General features: G+C 49.0%; 6 protein-coding genes across 6 annotated transcripts; 3 read left to right on the forward strand and 3 right to left on the reverse strand.

Moving 5' to 3' along the window:
* Window positions 1-1187: 1187 nt before the first annotated feature.
* Window positions 1188-1370, reverse strand: PFICI_01346 (uncharacterized protein; the record flags this gene model as incomplete). Its single annotated transcript, XM_007829927.1, has 1 exon — window positions 1188-1370. The coding sequence occupies one exon, from the start codon at window positions 1368-1370 to the stop codon at window positions 1188-1190; it is 183 nt and encodes a 60-aa protein (XP_007828118.1).
* Window positions 1371-3741: 2371 nt separating this feature from the next.
* On the reverse strand, window positions 3742-4760 carry PFICI_01347 (uncharacterized protein; the record flags this gene model as incomplete). The annotated part of the gene is made up of 3 exons (XM_007829928.1): window positions 3742-4171; window positions 4228-4663; window positions 4733-4760. 3 exons carry the CDS (start codon window positions 4758-4760, stop codon window positions 3742-3744), a joined length of 894 nt encoding a protein of 297 aa, XP_007828119.1.
* A 2436-nt stretch (window positions 4761-7196) lies between these two features.
* On the forward strand, window positions 7197-8479 carry PFICI_01348 (uncharacterized protein; the record flags this gene model as incomplete). Its single annotated transcript, XM_007829929.1, has 3 exons — window positions 7197-7364; window positions 7425-7930; window positions 7996-8479. The coding sequence occupies 3 exons, from the start codon at window positions 7197-7199 to the stop codon at window positions 8477-8479; spliced, it is 1158 nt and encodes a 385-aa protein (XP_007828120.1).
* A 716-nt stretch (window positions 8480-9195) lies between these two features.
* PFICI_01349 (uncharacterized protein) lies at window positions 9196-9723 on the reverse strand (the record flags this gene model as incomplete). The annotated part of the gene is made up of 3 exons (XM_007829930.1): window positions 9196-9270; window positions 9403-9559; window positions 9686-9723. 3 exons carry the CDS (start codon window positions 9721-9723, stop codon window positions 9196-9198), a joined length of 270 nt encoding a protein of 89 aa, XP_007828121.1.
* Window positions 9724-13001: 3278 nt separating this feature from the next.
* Window positions 13002-13916, forward strand: PFICI_01350 (uncharacterized protein; the record flags this gene model as incomplete). The annotated part of the gene is made up of 3 exons (XM_007829931.1): window positions 13002-13073; window positions 13132-13333; window positions 13396-13916. The coding sequence occupies 3 exons, from the start codon at window positions 13002-13004 to the stop codon at window positions 13914-13916; spliced, it is 795 nt and encodes a 264-aa protein (XP_007828122.1).
* Window positions 13917-17645: 3729 nt separating this feature from the next.
* Window positions 17646-19881, forward strand: PFICI_01351 (uncharacterized protein; the record flags this gene model as incomplete). The annotated part of the gene is made up of 8 exons (XM_007829932.1): window positions 17646-17712; window positions 17768-17782; window positions 17904-17977; window positions 18104-18566; window positions 18631-18823; window positions 18904-19301; window positions 19365-19491; window positions 19566-19881. 8 exons carry the CDS (start codon window positions 17646-17648, stop codon window positions 19879-19881), a joined length of 1653 nt encoding a protein of 550 aa, XP_007828123.1.
* Between the last annotated feature and the right edge of the window lie 6896 nt (window positions 19882-26777).

A 26777-nucleotide genomic window follows, 5' to 3' on the forward strand; every position in this document is an offset into this window, starting at 1 on the left:
ATCTGAGCCTCATCTAATTTTAACGACAATGACCTGTTTCCTTAATTCCATTCTACTATAGCAACACATTTCATCATCTCGCAGCCTCTCTTCTCTCGGCCTGCTGAAAACAGCTTAAAACAAGTGACAATTACGCGCGTACACGAGAGGGTAGACTCACGGTTGCAAGCCGAAAAAACGGGTTCCTGACAGCGGCATATGATCGCCGTGATCCTTACTATAGGTAATAACCTTTTTTTGCTACGGAATACTGCACACTATATTCCACGTGGGTTCCGGTTTTTTTTTTTTTTTTTTTTTTTGCAAAACGCCCCCTTCTCCTTTGCCCTGGGCTTCCATTCTAGGACATGAGAACCGCTCTGCATGAGCACTGGGAATGAACTCTATGCTAAGCTGGACATTTGTTGAAAGGTGTCAAAAGTTTACGGCATTCATTTTTCTGCTGCAGAAACTTTCAATCAAAATCGGAGATTTTGCATATGCACGGCGCTTTTTTCCAACAAGACACAGCATTTTGACAAGACATGCTTTATTTTTCCCCCCGTCTTTTTAAATTGCCAAAAATGGCTGGTTGCGCCTTGTGAAACAGCATATAAACCCAAGTCTCACGAGTTGAAAGTCAATTTGTGCGTAATAGTGCAGACATGAACTTTGTCGCGTTTATAGTTTTCCACCCAAGGGGCTGGAAAACGCTCACTCTTAGGAAGGCTTAAATAGTCTTTGAACAATCAGCTGAACTCTGAAAAAAAAAAAAACAGACTTTTGGTTCCCCTGAAATCAATTTGTCGATACGTGTCGCTTTCTTGGACAGAGGTCGAACTTGAACCCGTCTTTGAAGCAAAGGCCAGGAGAGAGGAAGCCGTTCATGTTGCCAGAACTTGAAAGACCCACCCAAGAAGAATGGACAAACATCATGGTGACTGGATATCATACTGGTTCGGTTGGGCATGGGATCACAAGGAGAGATCAAAGTGGAGGGGCCCTCATCGAGGCGTATAATCTTTTAGCAAAGGCTGTATGATTGTGCGATAACTCGGGACAAACGAATTATTGTACTACTGCTGATGGCTAAGCAGGCTCTTCCTATTGGCCCCTAAACATGACCGTATCTTGTTCATCTTGACTGTAAGTGGCTCAGCGATTATGTAGTTAAAGTCAAGGCAGATGTAAATGTCAACGCCGAAACCTCAAACCCAGATACACCCAGCCATTGTGATCACAATAATGACAAGAATCTCACTGGATGGCCTGGTAGCATTTCCTCGCAACGGCTTTTCCTGTCCCTCGGCTGCCACGTCGTCCTTGTCATTGACAGCCTCATCTTCCATGAGTGCGTCGTCATTCACGACAAGCTCATTTTTCATGTCCATATCGTGGTTACGATGTGGAGACGAGATGTGAAACCATTCGCAACATCCTTGAACGGCTATCCCATTCTCAAAGTCGTCAAAATGACGGCAGCCTCCAGCATTTCCAACGCTGCGTCTGTACCTTGCTCCCGGTAGACTCTTCGCAGCCCAGGGCTAGATGTCTCGGACGCGGTTAGGGTGTCTAAGAGCTTTCTCCGCTCAACTGCCCCGGACTTTGGGACTTTGTGAGCAGCAACAGATTCTGCTTGTTGGTCCTGAGTCGGATCCGAATGACTAGGTAGACCAGTGTTGAAATCTCGGTAAATGGGCGCCGATGTCAATAACATCTGGTCTTGTCGCTCAGGGTGTCCGTTCATCCGTTCAATGTAGGAGCGGGACACCGCGGGATGTAGATTTCTGTATTGTGAAGTGGCCCCCTCCATGTGTTGAGGCACGCCCTTCTCTGCTGGCTCATTCTGCGTCATAGTGGGTGGGTTGAATGGCGAGGTGATGCCAAACCAGGATCTCATTTGAGCATCGCGTCGTAGCTCGGAAAGAGGAAGTGATTCGGTAGGGGCATTGTACTCCAAAGAGAGTTCCTGCTCCTCTGGAATGAGACTCCGACTTGGATTCGGGAAGTATTCAATACCTGGATCGACTTGGCAGGAAGACTGCTGTGCCTGGGGCTGCCGTTGGACTCGCGGATATATAGGCAGGGAAGGGGTATTGACTTCTGGTTCTGGTGTGCCTGCATCACTCTGCTCGTGAACTGCCTGCCTGGATCGTGTAATACGCCGTCGTGACAATTTTGATGAGTTGCGGCCGCGGCCGTCGATCCAGTCGAGATCACTTCGATTCGAAAGGTCGTGATTGGGATCATATTGACCGTTTTCGTGACAGGCACTGCAAGTGGAATGTGCACAGCTGTTGCATTTCTGCATGACTATGCGTGGAAGAGTCAGCTCGACAACGTCTGGTTCCGCCAATGGACCTTGCTTCAGGCAGTCGTATCTTCGCCTTGATAGTGGGACCGTCACGTAAGGGAAATGAACTCACTCTTGCGACTACGTTGATCACATACGTCGCATCTGCCGCCCTTCCTTTCCACCTTGGTAAAGTGACTGTGAACTGCCATATTTTACGGCCAGGCAATGGGTGGCCAGTGCGAAGGCTAGAAGTTGCCAGCAAGATGAAGCAAGCACCTCGAAGAGCTCCAGGTAGTGATGTTTGATGGGATGGTCAAGAGACCCCCCGAGGATCTATATGAGCCGGGTCCAATACTGATGGCAAAGACCAAGAAAAGCGATAGAGTGATGTGCCCCGACGAGGCGAGAAATAGAGCTCTCGGTCGGCACTTCAACAGACAAGCGCGCGCGGCACTCAATCCTGTGGGTGAGTGTTAAAGACAACGGGCACGTCAACCCGATAAAAGAGACGACTACTAACCTTTGGAGTACTTGGAGTACTAGATCCAGCAGTCCCCTGTCGTTACCATTCGTTCTTCTCTCAATTCGACGATAGATCTTCTTGTTGTTGTCCGAATACTGCGATGGATCTGTTCAGCTGGAATATCTCTGCTTCATAATAACCACTGCGGAGCTAGGAAGCTGATTTTGTCCCATGAAATCTGCTGGACGGTTTAGAGTCGTGACCGGAACTGTCCTGTCAACTTCTGATCTTTGATGCTGTTTGCTGAGTCTTCCGAGAAGACGAGCACTGGGATATGAAATGAAGATCGAGAGTGTGATTTGGGAACGGTTCTGTTCCGCAAGCAAGCGAGGATGTCGTCTAGAACAGCAACTGTAGTATATTAAGATAAGGTAGCAAAAAACAGTTCAGTTTGAGCTTCGGAGAGGAGCAGTCACGGCAAGAGGGGTTCAGGGGCAAGTGAATCACTGCTTAAAAGACAACTAGATCGAGCAAGAGTGCAGGCAGGTGCAGAAGGCATATTGGGATGAAAGTAGTGCATAACATACTTTCGGTGCTGTGAAGGCACTGCATCATGATATTCGATACTCAATGACAGGTGTCGCGTTTGTATGTTTCTTCTAGCTGTGATGATCACAGGACGACTAGCGTCTGCTGTGCCTGTCCAGAATTCTGATAATTCAGGGTTGACTTGTTCTTTTAAGGTGTCTGCAACTAATAGTCGGAGTCAGGTGGATGATACAACCTCGTCCTTTCAATGTCATCTACAGTGGAGTGTGTCATGACAGAAGTCTTGATTAATTGAGAATGCCTATGAATCACGCTATCTCTGATTAACGCCTGGCTATAACCTTACCCTTGAACACAAACACCCTACATGCATTTCCATGATCCCTCAGCCCGTTGCACCCCGGAAAGCAGATGTGATCATGATGAAATAATGTACAATTATGTGTGGCACGCCTTAGCCGTTGACGACAGTACCACCATTGCAGTGGATGGTCTGACCGCTAATCACTGAGCTGTCAGCCGAAGCCAAAAATACCACGCAACTGGCAATCTCGGAGGGCTGAGCCGGACGGCCCATTGGCGAGGTGAACTGCTTCTGAGCCTCCTCAGTCATGGTGGCAGGAATGAGGGGAGTCCACACTGGACCAGGCGCAACAGCGTTGACACGAATGCCCTTGGAGACGAACTGGTTGCTCAAACCACGAGTGAATGAGACAATTGCACCCTTGGTCGAGGTGTAGTCCAGAAGATCAGGACGACCAATGTAGGCGTTGATGCTGGCATTGTTGATGATGGTCGAGCCTGGCTTCATATGAGGCAGTGCGTACTTTGACAGGTAGAACATGGGGTGGATGTTTGTGTTGAAAGTGTGTAACCATTGTTCCCTAATGCGTGTCAGTAATCATGAAAGCCTTTTCTCATGTACACCAGGCCTGCTTACTCTGAGATCTGGGAAATGTCATCCTTCATCATTTGGTAAGCAGCATTGTTGAAAAGGATATCAATGCCTCCCATGGCGTGAAGTGCCTCGCTAATGAGCTGTTCGCAGTTCTTCTGGCCGGTCAAGTCTGTGGAAAATAGATGGCACTTTCCTCCCTTTCGCTCCACGAGCCTCTTGGTATCCTCGGCATCCTTTTGCTCGTCGGGCAAGTAAGCAATGACAGAATCTGCGCCCTCTAGCGCAAACAGAATTGCGGTCGCACGGCCGATACCAGAATCGCCGCCAGTAATGAGGGCCTTCTTCCCTTGCAGCTTGCCGGCACCCTTGTAGTCTTGGAAGCCGCCCTTGAAATCGGGCAACTGGTCATAGACAGCTTCCACGGGCAATTGCTGTTCCTTGCCAGGGAACGACTGATCCGTAGGGTTGGGCAAGAAGCCTTGAAATGTTCAGATTCGGTTCTCAAAGCATAAAAACTATCTTGTCCCACGGATTTCTTCTGACTCACCGGACTTGAATTGTTCGCCAGACGACATGATGATTGTAGCAGCTCTGAGGCTCTGGTGTGATGATCTGTTTTTCGTCGGAGAAGGTTGAGAGACGTGGTTCAGAATATCAATTCCAAAGGACTTGAATGCAATGGATCTATTTGTACCGCTCCAAAGTCCCGAGTATAAATTTCTTCGACCGGCCTAGGGAAAGAAAGGGGCCGATGAACGTCGATTGCGTACATGTTGATGATGGGTCTTGTCGTAGATGATGACATCATACCACCGTAGGAGCCGCTTTTTGTGCCTGCCCTCTGCAAAGAATACTGCATCGCAGTGAGTCTCGTCAGGAGAGTTTGCTCCGCTCTATAGAAGGGCGAGACAAGCGTCATCAGAATTATACTGTTGAATGCAAACGCGATATCGAGATTCAGGAGCAATGATGGTATGATGATTTACATGAGTACATTAAAGCAGCGTATCGTCCTGCTTGGGAAGAAATTGGAGTAATCGCGACATGCTTGATTCTTTCCCGCATTCTTTTATTGAGAAGCACTGATGTGCTACAGTTTCTCTAATATATCGACTTATTCATTTGTACTTCTCAATTCGTTTTTGTCTCGCGCTTCAATTTGGTGTACCCTGTATAATAAATCCAGTCTGCTTCGAAATCCACCTACCTAACCGTAGCTCTGGGTTAGTGGAGAACCATAGCGTCACAGAGAAACTACAATATAGTGTCTTCAGTGGAGGTCCACCCGTGCCGATGGCGATCCGACAGGGCTGCATGTGGTGTAAACATCACTTATCAGCCACCCAGCCTGCCTATACTACGTACAGAGTACAAGGTAACCTAGGTAGGTATTGGATCCTTCAAATTCTATACTACCATAGCAGATGCCAATTAGAGATGAACCATACCGCATACAGACAGGATCTGGACTCTTCCAGAGAGGAAACTAATGCAGCTGCATTTGCGACCTGTTGATCGTTTAACTGATTTCTCGAATTCATTCCGGTATCCTAGTCGCGGTAAGCCAAAAAATAGTGATGCCCGCCTAACCATCAATGGGTTGGAGGACTACTAACTCGTACGTTGTATACAGTTGGTACTACACCACGACATCCAGTATCCATATGATTTAGATTTGCGTTCATGTGCCCTCATGATTTCAACATATCTTTGCCCCAATCTCGTGACACTGCCCAGGCGCGTTTGTCGAGTGCCACTGATTCGGGACGCCACGAGATCTTTGACGGGCTAGATAAGCTATCTATCGTTTTTGCGATCTAACAGTCGCTACCATGACCATGTAAGGATATCGAGCTCGCCTGTTCCTACTGTTCTGACTGATGAAAGTTCTAGAAAAAGAGTCGAGGCGTGCGCACAGCCAATGCGGCCTCCCGCTTGGAGGCATCATAGACACACCAGGCCGTTTTAGATGATACCATGGTAGCCTTCCTTTTCCCTGGAGCTGACCAAGACGTACGGAATCACATCCACCGCAGAGGCAGGTGCAGGCGATTAATAAGAGTACGTGTGTATCGATAGGGCTGAAAGAGAAGCCCGAGAGGAGAGAGGCATCTCGGACCTCCTTGCCATGTCTCCCTCTTCCGAGTCCGACCTCAGACTCTGTGCCTGGACCTCGGACTGAATTTTGAGATTTCGGTTATCTCAGACAAATTCAAATTCTTCCTTGTTTTACTATGAGGAAACCCGCGACTTCCCAGTCCATAAGATGGGCAAGCGTCGTAACGGTCTTGATGCGGGGACGTTGAATTGCTTTTTTATTTCTTGTAGAGCAGAAAGACCTAATCCTGCTAGTATGCTCTCTGCTAGTCTTTGCTCACATGTGACCAACTTCTTAACGGGCCAAATGACTCGGAAATATGAGGATCGATGTACGTTCGTACTCGTACACGATGACAGCCAACGGACGCTGTGCAGTGCGAAGCCGGCACTGCCCATGCTGCAGAAACCAGCCCTGCACGACTTTGGAATTGTTTCAGCGTTCGGCACTTCTCTCCTTCGGTGGACAACGACCCTTTCCCTGCAAGACCCATGTGGTCCGAGGCCGAGCATATATCCATGTTGCTGTTGTGCTACCCACCTGGGGCACGGGAAATTGTCTCCGTGGTTATATCCATCGGATTTTCTTCCCTAGGGAAGCAATCCGACTACACGCCAGCGTGAAAACAGACGAAGCTCTTGGTCTGGGCTCAAGGTTGATATTGCTTCTACATTTGACAACTTGTATCGGGGAACACAACCAAGCCAAAAAAGCAACATATCGTCACACTATGTGTCATTCTATGAAGGAAGACTTTATTCAGTGTTTACCACGAGGTAATGTCTAGCGTACCTTGCCGCTTTCTTTTTCTCTCATGGGCTGATGATAGAAATACCAGAAAACGGTATCTTGTCGACTGTGAGAATGTGAGCATACGGTTCAATGTTTTCTCGAGGTTCTCTCGTCAGGCACGATGGCTCAGAACATAGGATTCGACGTCAACCCGGGTGGGACTCGTCTTGTGATCGGCCAGATTGTGTTCCTTGTCCTTGCTTGGATAGTATGTTTACTCCGATTGTACGTCAAGGCCTTTATGCAGAAAAGGGTTCTGTCGGATGACTGGTTCATGTTCGCAAGTCTGGTAAGCTCTTTTACTGGCGATGCCCGAAGATTTCCGTCACTTATGACCTCTCGCAAACAGGCTGTCTATACCGCGTACGGCGCCATCGCCATTCACGGAGTCGCTGCGGGCGGTACAGGAAAGCACACCGAGGAACTTACGCCATCCGGAATCGAAGTAGCTCTGCGGGCTTGGTACTTCTGCGAGGTTCTATACGCACCTCTGTCAGCTCTTATACGAACTTCTATCGCCATTTTCATCCTGAGATTGGCGACCAAGCCATGGCAGAAGTGGACAATATGGATCAATATCACTGTCATTTGGCTGATATCGATCGTGTATTTCTTTCTCATGGCTTTGCAATGTCTTCCTTCGAATTACTTTTGGCAGGGTCCGATAGCCGTCCCGGAAGTTAGAGGCTCCTGCATGGACCATAACGTGGTCCCCATCGCGACCATAGTACACAGCATCGTCAGTGCCGTGTCTGACTGGACTTTGGGGTTGCTCCCCATCGCCATGCTCTGGAAGGTCAATATCAACCGCCGAACGAAAATCAGTATCGCCGTGCTCCTCGGTATGGGACTTGTGTAAGTCGTGCTCTTCCGCCAAGCATTGAAGCCCCCTCAAGGTCACAATCTAACACAAAAGCCAGTGCCGGTATTGCTTTGTTCATACGCATCCCATATGTCAAGAGAATCGCGATATCCGCAGATTTCCTTTTCGATACAGTCAGTCTCGCGGCCTGGTCGGTCATCGAACCATCCTTGGGAATCATGGCCGGTTCGATAGCAGCCATCAGGCCACTGTTCAAGACATGGGGATTCGGCCTCAGCCGCAGTCGCCGATCCGGCATCGGAAGCGGGAAACGTGTCGTCAATAAGTGGCGCGCATCACGGAGCCTGAGAAAGCTGCCTCAGCCGGGCAATAGCGGTATCGGTTCCGGTCAAGCTTCTGGACCTAGGGGACACTTGGCGTCGGGCTCAACCACCTCGGAGCAGGCGCTGAAAAACTACGAGGCTATCTCGTCGCGACGACATACTCTGGAGGCATATGAAATGGCGGATCGAGATGTCGAGTTCGGTTTGGGTTCTGAGGATCAAAGGCCAAGACCGGGCTCCTGGACCCCGAACTTATAGAATGATTGGCCGCACCTTATCGTTTAATTTTGCTTTACCAGAGCCATTTATAAATGCCGGCAGCTATGACCAGCACGAGATTTAGAGAACATGGACCTTGTGTAATTATTTTCTATCCCAAATATTCCACTCTGACCATAAAGATGACGTCCCTGGGAGTTTTCAATCGTCGTGAGACATCTGACGCGAGGTTGATCTATGCTGTGAATAATGGCGTGATGCTTGTAACATGTCAGCTTTGTGAACGCAAACAATATATTAAGCCACACTGGCGTTCAGGCGATGATTGTAAATTGACACTTGCTTGATGCAAAATTACTAATGACACGCGATATTTGTACATGGCAGACCCAAACACGGAATCACTCTCCCTTGACCTCATCGGATACTTCTCCCCCGTGCATTGATCGTCTGGAAAGACAATGCCAATATCGCGTATTTGCGCGTAGCGGGCTCGGTATGCCATTCGATATACCGCAAGAGACGGCTGTTTGATGAGAGAGGCAGCCAATCTCGTCGAAGACGACTTGTTTGGCATTTCATGTACGGTACCGTACTATGCCCTTGCTCCCCTCTCAATGCACCTGCGACGACCACTGCCTTTGAATGATGCTCGGAAAAACCACACAAATTGAACCCAATAACGCCCGCATTTACTGCTCAATGTTTGACTTCTATTCGCCGTCGTATCGTTCTCTCCGTTTCTTTCCGGCTACTTATAGGGCAATCGCACCTCGCCTCGACTCCCTCACGTGGAGCATGCCCTGGAAACCGCAGAAGATCAAGAACCCCTAGAAGTTTTTCCTCACGTTAGCAAATTGTATTTCTCCTTCGAATTGGGACTCGATAATAAAGGTGGTGGAGAGCATATTCCGAGCGCTTTCGACTGGGCGCGGAGGTGACGGGGAAGTGTAAACACGTACGGCATAGACGACAACGGCGATGAAAATGGTGCTCGCAATCTCGCCTGCGACCTTGGGATCAGGGTCGTCGTTGCTGCCGAGGAACTCGTGGTGTCCGCTGCGGAACAGGGAGCCGATGACGGAGAGGATGAGGATGGCAAAGGCCGAGATGACCACGCTAAAATAATTCCCTCCAGTGTCAGCCGGGATGATTCTCCTCTTCGTTTTGTATTGTTTTGCTCGGAAAACCATGTCGTCGCCAGGGTGTGAAGTGGCAACATGTGTTGCTCAGGAACGAGCTTACCAAGACCATGCTTGCATGGAACCAACGACGGGCTTCATGATGGGCGAAAGGAGGAGTGCTGCGTTCCGGGAACAAAGAGAAGAAGAAAGCAAAAGTATTGGATTCCTCGCGAGGTGATTTGGCTGACGGTTTGGGTAGGTTCGCGATGGTATCTTTTTTGGATTGCCCTCAGCCTTGGTCGCTAGCTTTGGCCTCAGATGGGTGAACGTTGTTGTCGTCGGCGATGAAGTCAGTGGTTGCCGACCGCTTGGGTGGCCCAAGCTTCCGTGCTTCTTCTGGGCCCACACTTGCATCTGCTACCTAGGTATGTACAGTGCACGTATGCATTAGGCATTCCTATCAACACTACTGCACGTGGCGGTATATGCCTATATTTATGCACCTATTCGTTCACTTTTCCTGTAATATGTTCTCATCTTGGAATACCTTGCCTCTTACCTTTTCTTCATGATTCTGACCTTGAATGGGCGACTTTGACATTAAATAGCATGACGGAGCATTGCGCCTTTGAGAAAGTCTGACACCAGCTTCCAAGTCCTCCATACCTACCTTACGATAGTGACGCCTCTGTGCATTACCGTCGTTGCAATTGTGAAGCCCCAGCTACGGATTCCAACAAAGTCGAAAAATTCAGCAGCATTAACTCGCTATAATTGTAGATGCAAGTGGCACACTACAACGTTGTGTGACAAACAGGAGCAACCTCATTCTCTTCTATATATTCTATACGCTTTCTCCGCAAAAAGGGCAGCTCACATGACAAACGGTATTGAATTGCAGGCATATCGGATGAATTTGGAGCGGAATATGATGCTTGGCGTTCTTGACGATTTTTTCCCTTCAACTGCCATCAGCATACAGCTTATCTAATCGTAATAGAAGTGAATACCTATCGACTATCAATGACGACTGCTGCTGGCGACCAATATCTTACTCTTGTGGTAAATCTCGTCCGGAAATGCATAAATAAGTGACGATCATGATTTGGCGCTCCAAGCCTGGGACAGCACAAAAGTTGACATTCAAGTGCCGAGCATTTGAGTTTCCCCAAGCCACTATCGACCTGTGAAGAGCTACGAATTAGGCAAGTTGACTGCTAATCTAGCTGTGACGATACGCTTACATACATTCGTCACATCCCAAGGGGAAAGAAAAAGAACACAAGTCTACGCCCGCATATTTTGCAATAAGTGATCTCATGCTCTTGATTAAACAGTATCATCGCATACCTACATACCAAGCCTATCCCCCAGCATAACTTCTTGGGATAATCTGATCATTCGTGGGGTGCATGGCACCTGTAGTTCGCCTGTCAAGTTGGTCATAACGTACAGCCTGAAAGGATCAACGCGTCACTGATAATCCTTTCCCCAAATTCAGCCGCAGAATTGGAACGAGATGCATCGGAGTAAAGACCAGGATAGAAGAAGAGGAAGTCGAATCAGACGAAGCCCGGTCCATCGAAGTGATGCTCTCAAATATGTATCTGGGCAAAGTTGACGTTGATATCAAACATCGGATGCTATTCTCCAAGCAACACAAACAAAACATTGCCCGTGATCACGAACGCAAGGAGGCAACGGGCAATTCTGTTGTACTCAGGTCCCAGTGTGCAACATACATACCTACCTACTTATGATAGAGGACAGGCTACCGGCAACATGCAGCATGTACTACATTAATGGATAATTTAAGGTTCTCAGCCCCCAGAGGCCCCCAAGTGGCCAGCAACCAGAGGCCCAATAAGCGCCGGTGGCTTCAGGGTCTAAGTTTAGCGATCGCTGCAAGGAACCCCCAGATGTTTGTAGCGCAGCACACTCACACTGCCTGCCCTTGCAATTTTGGGGGGGAAATTATTAAGGGATCAAAAAACAGTCTTCTGTCACTTTTGATGCCTTCGGTGCTCCCTATTCCGTACATCTGGCGATCGTCATTTCTGTCTTTGGGCAGAGAAGAGTTCTGCTCTGCGTCTCGGGTAGCCCAAAGACAAATCACAGTCCAGATGACCCAAATGGAAGACAAACTGCCGGAGACACGCCCCCAAGGTAACCTAACCTACCTAGGTCGTAGGTATACTACAGTACTTACATTACTTTGCAGCCCGTATAATGTTCAACCCTTGTGCACTGCCACGGCTGACGGCGGTTCCTTTTTTAGACAGACAGGCTCGGATTGGATGTGCTTCCTCGCCCTCACGTCGTATCATTTTTTTTCTTATGCAGAAATGTCTGGACATCTGACAGCCTACCAGCTTGCCAGTCTCAGTCAGGCCTGAGCAGGTCTAGCAGAGCGCTAAGACTTTCTGTCAGCCCTGGTTCTGTCGTTGTTTCTGCAGATCTGCCGCTAGATCCAATTCCCAAACAAACGGCAAACATCTCCTTTTGCTGATGGTCCCCATCTTCTCACCTTCAATCTCTTGAAACTGAGGGCGCCAAGTGCCTATCATATGGCAAGTACCTACCAAGCCCACCTACCTAACCAAGGTAAGTTTGACTGGCTTGGAAATGTTGGCATATCCCAATCTGCTCGGGTAAAGGCATGTGAGGAAAGCTTGGCCTTCTTGGCTGTCCGCCCCTCAACCAACAACACATAGATTGCCTTTGTGCTCACCAGTCCAACTAGATTGGTTGGCTGTCCTTTGTCCCGCATGGAATCCGGGGGGTTTTCCATCCCTTGCTCTGCCGTTGTCTATGATGTGGATGATGCATAATAACTCCTTGAAGTTTGGTTGCTAGTGCTACTGCATGTCCAGCTCCGATCCAATTTACCCCAAGCCTCTTTCTTGCCCTTGTGGATGTATGACGGTACGGAACAAAACGATACCTCCATGGGGCCGGGGGTTTTCCTTTTTCATCATCTGCTGTGTCCACGTTGGTTGCCCTGCCGAGACCCGGCTAGACATGAACTAGGCTGGTGAAGGTTTGTGCGAGTATCAATGAGGCTGTACCTACATAAGAGCCTTGGGTCGCCCGGCCGAACTAGTCGACGACTTCACTCCTTCTATCACATCTCGTCGGCTTCTGCCTTGCGCCTGCCAATAATCTTTGTGACTGACTGGTCTGTTGTAATCAGCTGCTGGGTCCGTTTGCCAAACGCAAAACCTTTTAATCTGACCCTCGACTCTTGTGGCTGAACTTCTATTTATTTTGCAAATTGTCCCTTCACAGCCTCATCACCTCCCAGACCTAAGGAAAAGCGCAGCTGCATATTCCTACATCTCCATCCACCTCGAGCGCATCTCTACACGATTCAGCAACCTGGTAGACTGTTTGCTTGACACACAATCATCACCTTCAGACCGAAGTGTCCAGCAAAAATGCGCACCTTCATCACTGCCCTCCTGGCCTTTTGGGTTGGCGTCACCCTTGCCCAGAATCTCACCACTGGTGTAAGTTACCTCCAGCGCATCCATTAGCCTGACAGTGTGCTCATCTAATATTTGATAGGCTCTGGGTAATGCCACTGTCGTGACCAACAATCCGGTTGGCCAGTCCTTCGTCGGTACCCTTCCCAAGGATGCCTTCTTCACTGCCGGTTCCCTGGACGGCAATGTCCAAGGTTCCATCACCGTGAAGACGGGCGCGAACGGTGTCGGAGTTGACTATGTCGTATCCTTCTCTAACCTGCCCAAGGAGGGCGGCCCGTTCCGTAAGTCACGCATACCAACGGAAGGAAAGCACAATTAGCAAAGTATTCTGACCATGACGCAGCCTACCACATTCACCAATCGGCTGTCCCATCCAACGGAAACTGTACTGCCACCTTGGCTCACCTGGATCCCTTCGTTCGCGGCGAGGATCCCGTCTGCAATGCCGAGTTCCCTCAGACCTGCCAGGTCGGCGATCTGAGCGGCAAGTATGGAAAGATCACCTCAGATCCCTTCGAAGCCACCTTTCACGATGAGTTTGGCTCGTTGAACATTGGTTCCAACGCCTCCATCCAGGATCGAAGCTTTGTTGTCCACTTCGCCAACAAGACTCGTATTACTTGCGCCAATTTCGCTGTGTCGGGTTACGGAAACGGCACAACTAACATGACCACTTCGATCGCTCCGACCTATTCTGCTACTGGCACTGGAGGCGTTCTGCCTACAACCGCTTCAACCGCTGCAGGCACCTCGGGCTCAGCTTCCCCGACCACGACCCCGATCATCAGTGGAGCTGCTATTATCGACTCTGGCCTTGCTAGTGCCGCCATGGTCGCCATTGCAGTTTTGTTTACTCTTTTCTGAGTACCGAGTGGATGATCAAAACTAATAGCTCGACCGAATGTCACGAGGACGGGTTGAGGCGGAAGTTGATGATTGCATTTCAGGCGTTTCGGTAGACAAGAAGTGGGCGGCATGGAAGACCCACGAAATTGAGTTCAGGGCACGATCCCTAGAGACATGAACATTGGTGAAATTGCCACTTGTAGGATAGGCAAGTAATGTGTTATGGACACTCGCTTGACGAGATTCGACTTCCAGTTCATAGTACCAATTCGTTGATACACAATTGATGATACCTTTTGATTGGCCCAACAATGCTTGTTTCCCGCCTTGCATACTTGATGGATATCAAGCCTGCCCGCTCCTTGTTGGATGTGTTCCCAAGTTGCAGCATGATTTGTGCCGAGAGAAGTAGGTCAAGTACGCAAGTGATCACAGGGTAACTCCTTGTCTTCGCCCGCATTTCAGACAGATGCTGAAAATCAACGACGCTCGTCGAAATAGACTACAGATAGACTTTGCTTTAAGCTCAAGCTGGTGGCGGGGTGTTTTTGAATGTAGATAAGCGCTGAGCCAAAACTATCTAAGGTTAGGAACCTAGTCAGGACTCAGACCTGAGGTGCTTCAACTTTCCCGGTCACACCATCTTGGGCCGCTGTCAACCGTAAGTAGCTCAGGCTGTGGTCTCTGGCATTTCTCGGACGTCGAACCGACTCCCAATAACATCACCTACCTAATGAACGCAGGAATTCCATCGTTTTCGCTACACTTTGCACGCTCTTTCTCGTAATTCTCGTATTTTGTTCGTCTACGTTCGGACTTCCTGACACCGAGCTTCAGCCGGGAAAAGCTGGACAAGCCTATGACGCAGTAAGCCGAATGTATTACCGGAAGGCCTCTTGTTCTGCTCCGGGATAGCAAATGCCCAACCATGCCGGGAAAGAGCATTTGCTGCAGTTCCCGCTGTCGCTCATCGGCATCGGTCTCGTCTGGCCTTGCCGCGCACCCTGCTCTTCCCTCACTCTCTCCACATATTATTGTCTCCGCTTCGGGTATGGCGCTTGGATCTGGATAGACCAGTGCAATGCACGATGTCTGCAGCGATCACTGAGCATCAACTGCAGTTTAAATCGTATGTTTGCTGCGCTCAGCTCGTTAGGGCTGCACTCCTGGAGCCGTGAGTCCGGAAAGGGTTCAAGAGTCTGCAACTGCCACCTGTGGCCAGACCATCGAGTCACTGGCGAACAAGCCCCCTGATAGGCCGGAACTGTAGCAATGCATGTTACGGCCCAATGCCGCCTGTCGCTTGCTGCAGAGGGTTACTCATGCTGTGCGGTTTGGGTGGGTATGCAGCGTTCAGAGGATTTCCGCAATCCGTAATGATGAGCGACGCGCTGTTCGGTTTTGGACAACACAGCTAGCACCTGACTCGTCGAGGGCCAAAAGCGTGCAGCCAGGAAAAGGGTGGCATGGGGAAAGGAATGATCGACGCCCGCTGTCAAGCTGCAGGCCGTCAAGCCACCCGATACCGTTCTGGGGGGGCAATTAATGGATCCGTCAGGCACATATAAGGTCGTTAGTGTAGACCATTGGTCCTATACCAGGCCAATGGGAACAGCGTCGCATCAACTAGACAACCGATATCACGGTCCCGAGGTCCTATGTGCAGGGTGCTTCACCTGAGTTTCCGAACTCCGCGAATCGGGTCCGCCTCCATTGCAGTTGGAGGTTTTTGTGCGTCACAGACAATAGAGAGGGACGCCTTGTCGATTACAGAGTACGCACCTGGACCTAGTCATCGAGGCTCGCCATTTGCACGCTTCCGTGGCCAATCACCGGGCAACGACCAAGAATATGCGCGCTTCGACAATAGGTAACATTCATGTCGAGGCCCTTTGGGCAGTGAATTTGTGCACATGGCAGACAGACTCTACTCATGCCGGATGTCGCAAAGCCCGCGTTTACTTCTTGTGATCTGGTTCCTGCAAACTCGTAGGTGCACCACTTTCAGATCGGCACAGGCACACTCTCTACTATTCGATGCCAAGCATGGCGTTCTTTGCTGACCACCTCTGCCAGTCGCCAGGGTTCTCTAGTGTCATCGGGCGGTCGTGGTCAGACCTACGCTGGATGTGGATGTCTCATCTATACTCAGCACTTGAGCTATTGACCCGTACCATTTGTCATGCAACGAGGCTACATTTCGCGAGTATACTATCAACAAACGTGGCGCCAGGCCCATGATCCTTCTAGTTTGCCATGATCTGACAGCCACAAGAAGTATAGTCGCTCTGCGGGAATAAAGTTGCCCAAGACAAAACGTTGAGAAAGAGGCGTCAAATTAGAATCGTGTATCCAGTCAGCAAATGCACTCGGTACCAAGGTAGGCTAGGCAGTGAGTTGACAGGTCTACTGACGTATACCAGGTGCAGCAACGGATGGCGGCACTCACTATTTTGGTTGAGCGAGGTTATAGTTGCTGTTTTCCACGACATCCTTTGCATCGACTGTAATATCACTCCAACATGTCACTCGTTGTTCAGTGTCTTTTGACGCAACATCTATGGTATTCATATACGATAAGAAGGTATAGCCGACCCACTTGTCAACCTGTCAAATGCATGTAGAGTTGCATCGACAGGGTATGAGAAGATCTGCACTTGCCAATCCTTGTAAGGCTTGCGAACTATCTCAACGAGAGCTTCGTCACATGCCTCATCTCGCCCATTGACCCATTGCCACTTGCTTTCACACATCTTTCATAACGTCGGTTACGCTTGTACCTTGACCTAACTACATTGGAAGCCGGTGAAGTATGCCAAGCGCAAGTGACATCTTGCCGTTGTCCCAAGGTTTCCTGGCATGTTCCGTTGCAAGTTGTGATCACATTAGGCGCAGCACTTGATGGCCGCAAGGCTCAAGACGAACACACCGCGGTCACGTCCACTCCATGGTACTTGATTTTCAAGATGCATGCGAATCCCTCACTAGGCAGATTGCTTGGTTCATGATGGGGACAATGTACAATGTAATGTCTGTATTTTGGCTCATGGCCTTCCAAGGCCCAGCCTCAGATGGATCATGTTTGCACCTATAATCCTTGACAGCGCCCTCAAACTATCGTTCAGGATGTCGCCAACAGACTGGGTCGATATGCCGGTGGACCGTTCCCGCGGCCCGAGAATCTTACTATCTAATGAGAACGCAAGGGATAGCAACAGACAGGGGTTCGGTAGTTCTTTTCAATCATACACAAACCAACATGTAGCAAGGCTCCGCTCACCGGAAGAGCAGAGAACCAATAGCTGATATGGTCACACTGGTGATCATCGAATCGGAGGCTTTCTACAGAGGCGAATTGCGGTCCGCCCGAAGATGGGGTGTAGTGGACATGTCACTTTTTCTCAGCCGGGCGACGAACCAGGCATCCATCACGAGCTCGTGGGATCCAAGATCTAAATAAAGGGCTCTCTTCGCAAACTTGTCAGCAGTAGGAGAAACAAGGCCAAGATCCCGGATCACCTCAGTTTCCGAAGCTAGCGTCCAAGTCCTTACGACACCTGCCTTGTTTATACTGCCACAAAGAGTCTTCTCCTACGAATAATCGTCAAGGGGTATGAGATTTTAGCGCTTGCATTCTCTTACAGGCCACTCGAAAGAAACGACTATAACACTGGACCGTCAAGTTTTCTTACATCATCGACTTTTTCTTCTTCCATCACAACTCAAGTTGTCATTGGACTTGGCGTGATGGAAGACGGATATAATCCCGAGGTTGAGGCTCTGCGCCAAACAGAGTATCCTCATATGAATAACGGTTCGTGATGGAATTTGTCTAGCAAGATGGAGTACTCACTAAATATTTATTATAGGGATCTATCTTGACCGTAAGACATTCTTGAAATTCAAGGCACTGATCAGGACCGCCATATCTCTCCATATCTCTCGATATGTTGCAGGACACAAAGAGAGTCACAGCTATGACATGTTACTAATTCGATGGCTCAGATAGCGGTGCTACAATATATGCAAAGTCTACCGTTGAACAGTTTACCCAGAAGATGATATCGAATCTCTATGGTGTAAGTGACTTTCCAAGTGTTTTCATCATTACCGCGAACCAGTACTGGATACAATCTTTGAACACTTTCCCAAGTATCTAGCAACTCAGAACTACGGCTAACATGGCTTCTGGCTGTCCATGATAGAACCCGCACTCGGAAAACCTTCCTGCACAGTGCTCTGGCACCGTCGTTGACGAGGTCCGTGCCAAGACGCTGCGGTTTCTCGGTGCGGACCCCAAGCACTTTGACCTCGTCTTCGTGGCCAATGCAACGGCGGCCATCAAGCTCGTCGCCGAGTCATTCCGGGACCTGGCCGAGAAGTCGCGCGATGGCCGCTTCTGGTATGGATATCACAAGGACTCGCACACCAGTCTGGTCGGTGTGAGGGAGTACACGCACGGCCGACACCATTTCTTTGAAAGCGACGGAGAAGTAGAGGAGTGGCTGCGGTCGCCTCCGCCATCATCGTCCAGGTTTGCGGTCCGTCGTGAAGCTGATCGGCGCCTGGGGCTCTTTGCCTATCCTGGGCAGTCCAACATGTCTGGAAAGAGACTGCCAGTGTCATGGGCCGGTAGTATTCGGCGCGCGAGACATTTGAAAAATACATGTAGGTTGACATCACAAATCTATGTTTGATCAAAAGTTCTTAGTACTGACTCAGTCTTCTGTAGACACATTGTTTGATGCCGCAGCCTTGGCCATGACGAGCCCGATGGAATACGTATTCCGAGACCCAGACAACGCGCCAGATTTCACTTGTCTCTCCCTCTACAAAATATTCGGATTTCCAGATATTGGCGCACTTGTCATACGAAGAGGATCAGGTCATATTCTAGCCCTGAGGAAATACTTTGGTGGAGGCAAGTGCTGAAAATGACCAAACCTCGTATTGCGTTCCAGTAACTGACTTGAAAATTATAAATAGGCACCATTGCAATGGTCAGCACGATGCTGGGACAGAGCTGGCATAAATCCAAAGGCCTCGATGCCTCGGCGTATAAGCTGCACGAAGGACTGGAAGACGGCACCTTGCCTTTCCACAGCATCCTGGCGCTCGGCGAGGCCATAGACGTCCACGAGAGGCTCTTTCACTCCATGGCCAAGATTTCTCTCCACACGACATGTCTCGCACATTATCTCTTTGATGCATTATCGCGTCTGCAGCATTGGAACGGCGTCCCGGTATGTCGGATCTACAGCGACGATGTCAGCGCCTTTGGGGATCCTAGCAGGCAAGGCTCCGTCATTGCCTTCAACGTGGTCGACGCCGACGAGGAGTATATACCCTACAGCGACGTCGAGGCTCGAGCCAACAATGCTGGTATTTATATCAGGTCTGGGGGTACGCTTGAAACTCATGGAATTCCCACTACATTGCTGCTTCTTGATGCTGACCTAGGTTTAGGAGTGTGCAATCCCGGGGGCATCTTCGCCGCCCTGGGCTACGAGCCTTGGATGACGGAGCGGGCTCTATCTGCCGGGCACCACTGCGGCTCGCAAGGCATTGACATAATCAACAGGTTACCGACTGGGTGCGTCTAGTAAAATACAAGTTCGTCTCAGCATAAGAAAGTAGACTACTACTAACAACTTTTTTTTTTCGCAGCATTGTTCGAGTCAGCCTTGGAGCCATGAGCACGAGACAAGATGTAGACACGTTTCTGGACTTCATGCAAAAGACATTTGTCGAACAGGAGAGCGAGAACGGACTTTGGGCAGATTCGCCCCGGAGTACCGTATGCTCTGCCATGTGCTCATCGGTCCACGCTGTTGTTGCTGCTGCTGCTGAGGGTGCCGCAGTAGACAAGGACCTGACTGGCAACGCTGGGTACTCAACCATGCACCACAAGAGCTTTCCCGACGTCCGCGAACTACCTCGGCCTCGTCCCTTGTTCTGGACCACACCTCTTCCAGTCTCTTAGGCAACCAACCCTTTCTACTGTATATAATTGTTTCTTGTGCTTTCCCCCCTTTCTCTCACTGTATCTCTCTCTCTTCAATGAACAAGATGACGTTTTCAAGGCGTCACTTGGGGACGGCCCGAGCAAGACTGAAGGCGCATTCATCATCTTTTTTCTTTTTTCTATTCCTTTCGCTGGAAGGTTCACTGTTGTCATCACAGTCCGGTTGAGCCTCGATGGTAGCTGATTAGGAGGTCGTATCGCGAAACTTGAGATTGCGTTTCGGAAAGCGGGAGAAGTGAGGTACACCTTCTCTCGGGGAGGTGAATACCAAATGATACGATACGGAAGCTGTAATAAAAGAGTATCAGCAACAGGGAACAGAAAAGTAGCAATTATCTTCTGATACAAGTAAAATGAAAGTGGCTTTGATCGAGAGCTGGCTGTTCTTCCTTTTCTCTTTTCTTTTTTTTTTCGATTCTGACTCGGTCTCTCTCCCGTTCGTTGTTGATGTATCCTGTTCTCCGGGGAGATTTGCCGACGCGGACGGCTCAAATGGCTAGGCAATGACTCTGTTGTTCTTTCCCATGCCGCGAGGTCCGCTACAGAAAATCTCCCTCCAAAGAAAAACACGCGATCATCTCGCCTAGTGTCCGGAGTCGATCATGGCAATTCCGGCCGGAAGAGGTGGCTGGGAAGCCGGAATCCTAAGTGCTGGCCTGGCTGGCTGCCCCGGGCGACGAAACGCTCAACTTGACTTGGAAAATTCAAAAAAAAGGTGAGCGAGCCAATAACCGTGTTGGTCAAATTTGCAGAGATTTTGCTCACGCTATAGAGTTTCCGATGAATCCCCCTATGTACTCGCAGCTGAGATTACTCTATTATACCATGCAGTGATTGAACGCCACAACTCACACGTGTTCCCCATTATCCCCCAGAGCCTCTAAAACTCCGGGAGAGGCGCGTGTCAATTAGGGGTTCTTCAACGTGTTGATTGTTTTTGGCAGGTTTGACAAGTGAGTGCTCGCTGTTCGAGCCCGCGATTAGTCATTAGACAGAACCCTCTTTTTTCTTGTGCGGCACGAAAAGTCAAAATAGGTGAGGACGAGGATGAGGAGCTGGGAGAAAGTTTGAATGAAGGAGCCAGATAGTGTTCAGTAGGGAAACCCGGTGGTCAGGAAAGTTGCCAATCTGGCACTCTGGTTTGTGTGTGTATGTGTATGTCTTAAAACGGTTATAGTCAGCGGCGCGCCCGCCCATCCCGTCCCTTTGACACCAGGTTTCTAAAAAAGAATTTGTGCGGCCACCACCCCTTTAAAAACCCTCCCCCAACATTTGTCAGAGTAAGCTTATAAACAAATCAAAGACATACTCTGCTCCAGCGGCACATGCAAGCTTTCTAACTAGACAGACACACCCGTTTTATAGCGGGAAACCTTCTTGACAAGGAAATCCATCTCTCTCCGTCATGTCAACGAGGGGGAAAAAAAGCTTATGATTCATCAAGATTTAGTTATTGAACCATGTTATCTCCATATAAATCTGATCTCTGTAGAGGGGCTGAGAGGCACCCTTTTTGTTTTCTTTACCCGTGCCGCCGCCGAGGATATAATAGGCGATCCTCATCCCGGGAATTGTCAGGGACAGACGCGTGAACGTGAACGCGTCTATTTCCCTTTGAGAGAGACAAAATAAACATCTTTAAAAAGACGCAAACACTAAGAGGTTGCAGTGGATATTGCTGATATTAGAGAAAGAAAAAGAAGTCGGGCACACATAGGAATGAGCGTAATGACAGGCACAAACAAGTGTATATTGGAACGGCCCGTGTTGCCCCTCAATTCTCGTGTCCACAACCCAGACGGTTGCGCGATAATTCCAAATACTTGTGGAATTTTCCTTCCGAAGGGGGGAGTAATGTGCGGTTATGGAAATTCTCTCATTCTTGCCATGAGTCCAGGTGATGCTCCCACTGCGGACACACAAGAATCTACTAGTACACGATAGGATTTGGGCTTACATGCAGTGCTTCCCAATTTTGAAAACGGTGATATATGACTATTGATTTATTTATTTATTTATCTTTCAAGAAAACAGGGTGATCAAAGTGATGCCTCTAAAAAATCGAATGTTCTTGTTATGAATGGCGTTGCTATCTCGGGTGTTCCTCTCCAATAGTCGTTGTGAAAAATCGACCTTGTGAACGAACATGGCGCCATGTACAACGTATCTTGATTTCGCTCGAAGTGATATTGGCTAGATCTCTCCTATGAAATATAAAAGTAGTTTAGTAAATGTCTCGGAGAACGGCACGCGGAAGGTCTAAGATGGCGTAGCATGACCGTTGACGTTGAATTGCACGTTACATATGTTTCTCTCGCTTTCTCCCTTTTCTCTCTCTACTCCCTCGTGGCCACTGAGTCCTTAAGGGTACTTTGGTTCCATAATCTGACTTGCTTGAAAGGAAACTTTATTGAAGCCCAGACCCTTTCTCTCTCTGTCTCTCTCTTTTGTCTATGTCTCTGTCTCCCTCTCAGCTGAGTGATACGTACACGTCGAAGTCCCTCCAATGATCTTTCTTTTCTTTTTCTTTTCACCATGGTAAGCTCAAGCGCTAATGCGAGGCAGTAGGACCTGTCAATTGGTAGCGTTTACGAAAGGGAATAGCATTGATCTTGCACCAGAGGTTAAAAATTAGAGGGCAATGGAAATGAGATTTGTCCCCCATACCGGAGCGTTGCTTCCCCTTCCCCCTTTGCAAGGTCAGATCCTCCCCCAGCAGCGATCCGCTCACCGAAAATCATGCTTCCCAAATCGGCGTCATCTTTTCGAATCTTTTTTTTTTCCCCATGGGATTTAGTGTATGTAATTTTGGTGAGGCAAGGGGTGGTGGGTATGCTTCGGGAGAGAAAGGAATTCCTGGCTAATCGACGATCAAACTTGCGAGGTGAGCACGAGAAGGTCCACGAATAATTTTCTTTCGAGTAGAACTTTTTATGGATATGCTAAGACACAATTAAGATCATCTCTCTCTTTCCCTCCCTCTCTCTTTTTTTTTCCTTTCTTCCCCAGCCTTCCGTACGTAACGAGACAGCAGACAAGTCTCTTGGCAGATGCCTCGCATGAGCATGGATCCTTGCGCTGATCTGCCGCAAGATCATGACTGTTAGAAGTAGCAGCCAACGTCCGAAGAGCCGAAGCCGTCCGTCCCATCAGGGATCTCAATTGTGGCAGCAAGGGATGAACGATTATGCGATATACGTTGGCGATGAACTATAAGTTGGTAAAAGTGTAGTAGCAGTAGTAGAAGTAGTACCAGAGCTCGGTTCCGAGCCGTTGCCTGCATGGCGAGAGAGCAGCAGGCTTCTTTCACACCTATTCCTGTCCATGTTCGCCCCAAAGAATAATGGTGGCCCAATTGCTAGGCAGGTTACATGTACAGGTCAAGTAGAAAGAACCAAGGCAATTGTATTATTATCATCATCATGATTAGTCGGCATCTAAGTTTTTGGTTGAAGCATATGACTTGTAGAGAACTTGTCGGTCCTACACCGCGAATGTATGGGACTATTTGGCTCCACGAAGGCGGTGGGGCTGGCATGTAGGTCTGTATGCTTGCAGCACTTGCACTGAAACTGGGACGAGCAGGGATCTTTAGTAGGTAGGTAGGTGTCTAGCTGCAAGAAATCGAATCAAGTATACTACTATTCTGTACTGTCCGCATGTATGTAGGTATGTATGTATGTAGGTATGTCATGTAGGTGACTTGTCAATTCACCAACATACCAATAAGCCTCTCTACGAACCCCCCGTCTGTGCCAAAAGACTGCAATTATCTCTTTTGACTGGGCTGGCTGACTGAATAATTCCGAACTAGGCTGGGGGGGATTTTTAATTTTCTTCACTATTGAATAGTCCTTTCTGACGTCTTGTATGGAAAGAAGTTGACGCGCTGCGTAACCCACCCACTCGACCACCCCCCCAAAAAAATAACGCCGCAACCCCAAATATGGGCACCTTTGTGCTACATGCCTAATGAGCAGCAGCCGAAGAAGCAAGCAAGTGGCGCCCAGCATGATTCGGCCTGGTCTCGAAAATCGTCCCATGGATGGCCAGAACCCAAGGTACGATACAGGCTTTGTGACAGGGTAAAGGCATGCTGTCTTTTTTTTTCTTTCTTTCTTTGGCTGCTGGCTGTTGCTCGCAAGTTGGGGAATCGAACTTGATACGAGACCCTCTCAGAGCGAGCAGCAATCGGAGGAACCGAGGTTATTGGCGGAGGCTCCAAGCCGGAGTAATTTCATCAACATTGAAGTAAGAGAATTCCTTCCCCTGGGGAAATAGATTGACGAAGCATCACGCCTCCCCTCCAAGACGGCTCTTTCGGGAATGCATCACTCTTCTTCCCCAAGTACCAGTGGGACGTCAAGTTACATCCCAGCTCATCTACTCACACAGGTCCCTCCCTACATACACTGACTGCACTAAACTACCTTGACATTGAGGCCAAGTCCAGTAGTGAGTGACATGCCTCCCCTGCTGCACATCCTTTTTGATCGACGACCAGGATTCATAGTTAAGCTATCTCCTGCATTAAGAGATCGGGTTCATCCTATCTTGTCATTTTCTTGATGCAAATTGCTTCTAGAGCATTACGATCTTAGGCAGAGACATGCAGATCATACAGATTTCTGTAACAATGGCGGCGCACTTTGGATTTTATCTTTGTTGTTGATTTCGATTTTTTTTCCCTCCCCATTGTTAACTCGATTTCCCCCAATAGCATTATTCCCACCCTCTCCCTTACGTAGTAGCTGACCGTTGGGTTCAATAGTAACACAGTCCTCTAGTCAGCAAAGCCACCCCAGAGCTTCGTCATTGCTTCTTTTGCCCAGTCGCAGGATCAAAAGCATAACTCAATACGGAAGAAGAAAGCTGCGAGGCAAAGTAGAGGGGGATCTGTACATTCTTTTTTTTTTCTTCCCCCTTTGCCTTTCTCACTACTCCCTCCCCCTAGCAACAGGACAGCAGAACCAAAGCAGCTAACCTTAGGTGACCTCCTCCCGCCCTGCCCTGTCCTGCTGCCCTGCTGCTGCCCTACCGGCAAAGCATGTATGTCATCATCCCATCGTCCACCACAACGTCGCATTACATGGTTGTGTGGGTTTTCATACTCGGATGAACCAAGTAGATAACCTATGCCACCCAGTTCATCGGTTTCCTACGCAACCGGCACTCATGCCCCCTTGTAGGATGCCAGGATGAGCTATTTTGTGAATAACCGTCAGTACTTATGTCAGCACACACAACAACTGTTGTATAGGACGGGAGCACAACGCCTCTCAGACAAGCATGTTTAAGGTCAAGGGGTTCACCCCAATACCACCCAGTATACAAGAACCCATATTGAACTCAACAGCCACTAGGCCTCTTCAGGCATCATGTCTCTGTGCTGAGTGCGGGTAAATGCCTTTGCTCATTGCTCAATTAAGATCTGCAAAGAAAAAGTCATTTACTTCAGTATTACTGTTCATCCGCGGCTGAGTGCACAGAAGATTTCTGGCGTGATACGAGACAATTATTATCATTATTTTTCATTCTTCGCCGGCAATATATTTTATCATCAACAAATGTATCCAGGTTGCCATTGGATATGGGTCCATCTTTTTTTCCCCCTTGTCTCTAGAGCTTGTGTAAATAAGTTCACTATGTTTTCCTCGGCCTCGACATCGTGCCTGAGCAGGGGGGGGGGGCCCCAATCGGTAACAGGGGTTGGCCTTTCATCCGATATGTGGGTGCTTTGGGATGCGTTCATCCTCATCCGCCGGGATCAGCAAAAGTCATGACAGGTCCCTGGACAACCCTGGTTCTTGATGTGGTCTTGTATTTTATGCTTTTTCTGACTTACTTTGTGGGAGGAGGAGAAAGAGGAGGGGTGGGTGGTGGTGGTCGCCGCCGTGGATCAAGCCTCTAAAGAGGTTGCAGGAACGGAGAATTTTTGACGGTCTTGCAAAAAGAAATAAAAGAAATAGCCGGTCATGCAGCAGCATGACTCTGCGACAATGCTGGTCCTGCTCTCTGCTCTGATCTCTGTCCTAGGTAGGAACCTAGGTACTTACTTGGCTGCTCGCTCTGCTATAGATGTCTTCTCTCGGGGTTCCCTGCGTCACGTCAACCGTAAGGCTTCAGCTGTCACATTGTCGCAATGCTACCCAAAAGCACCTGTAATATGGCACATGGCCACAACCAGATCCGTAGCCTGGGTTGATCTGAGGTGCATCGATCTCAAACCCCCCAGCATGATGGGACGGAAGAGTCCCCCAGTAGCGCAGGTCCGCACCCATCATACTACACATACACGGACATGCCTAGGTCGAGTTAGTAGACAGGATATACCAAGGCAGCCCAGCCATTACCAGCATCATCATCATAGTCGTCAAGTCTATGGAAGCAGGGTCGATCGGATATGCTCGATCCGCATGATTCGTCCCCACCTAACCTCGACGACCATGGTCATAATGGCTGGCTGTAATCAGGACTCCCGGGAGCCGCCCTGGGCTGTTGTCTGGTCGATTCGGGGAAGGGTCGCCCCCAGCCAAGCACTTTGGCTCATCTGAAATCGGGTAAATCTCGAAATTATTACCTTGATTCATTATTTAGGAATCTTTCTGTAAAGCGCTCGCGCTGCGCGAAAGAGACCATCATACTTCATTAGTCCCTCTGACAAAGCATTGATGTCTGAACACGCGGTTTCAGCCTTTGAGATTGAGGCAAAAGGATAATAGGAAATTACCAAATCCACTTTCTCATTCTCATCTAGGATTGGGAAGGAAGGAAAGAGAAAAAAAAAAATACTTCATCTGTCCTGCAAGTAGTGCAGGTTGTTGTTTGTGCCCAGGGAAACCTAACTTTGGTTA

Source organism: Pestalotiopsis fici, assembly GCF_000516985.1.
Source record: "Pestalotiopsis fici W106-1 unplaced genomic scaffold PFICI_Scf_1, whole genome shotgun sequence".
NCBI classification, from domain to species: Eukaryota; Fungi; Ascomycota; class Sordariomycetes; order Amphisphaeriales; family Sporocadaceae; genus Pestalotiopsis; species Pestalotiopsis fici.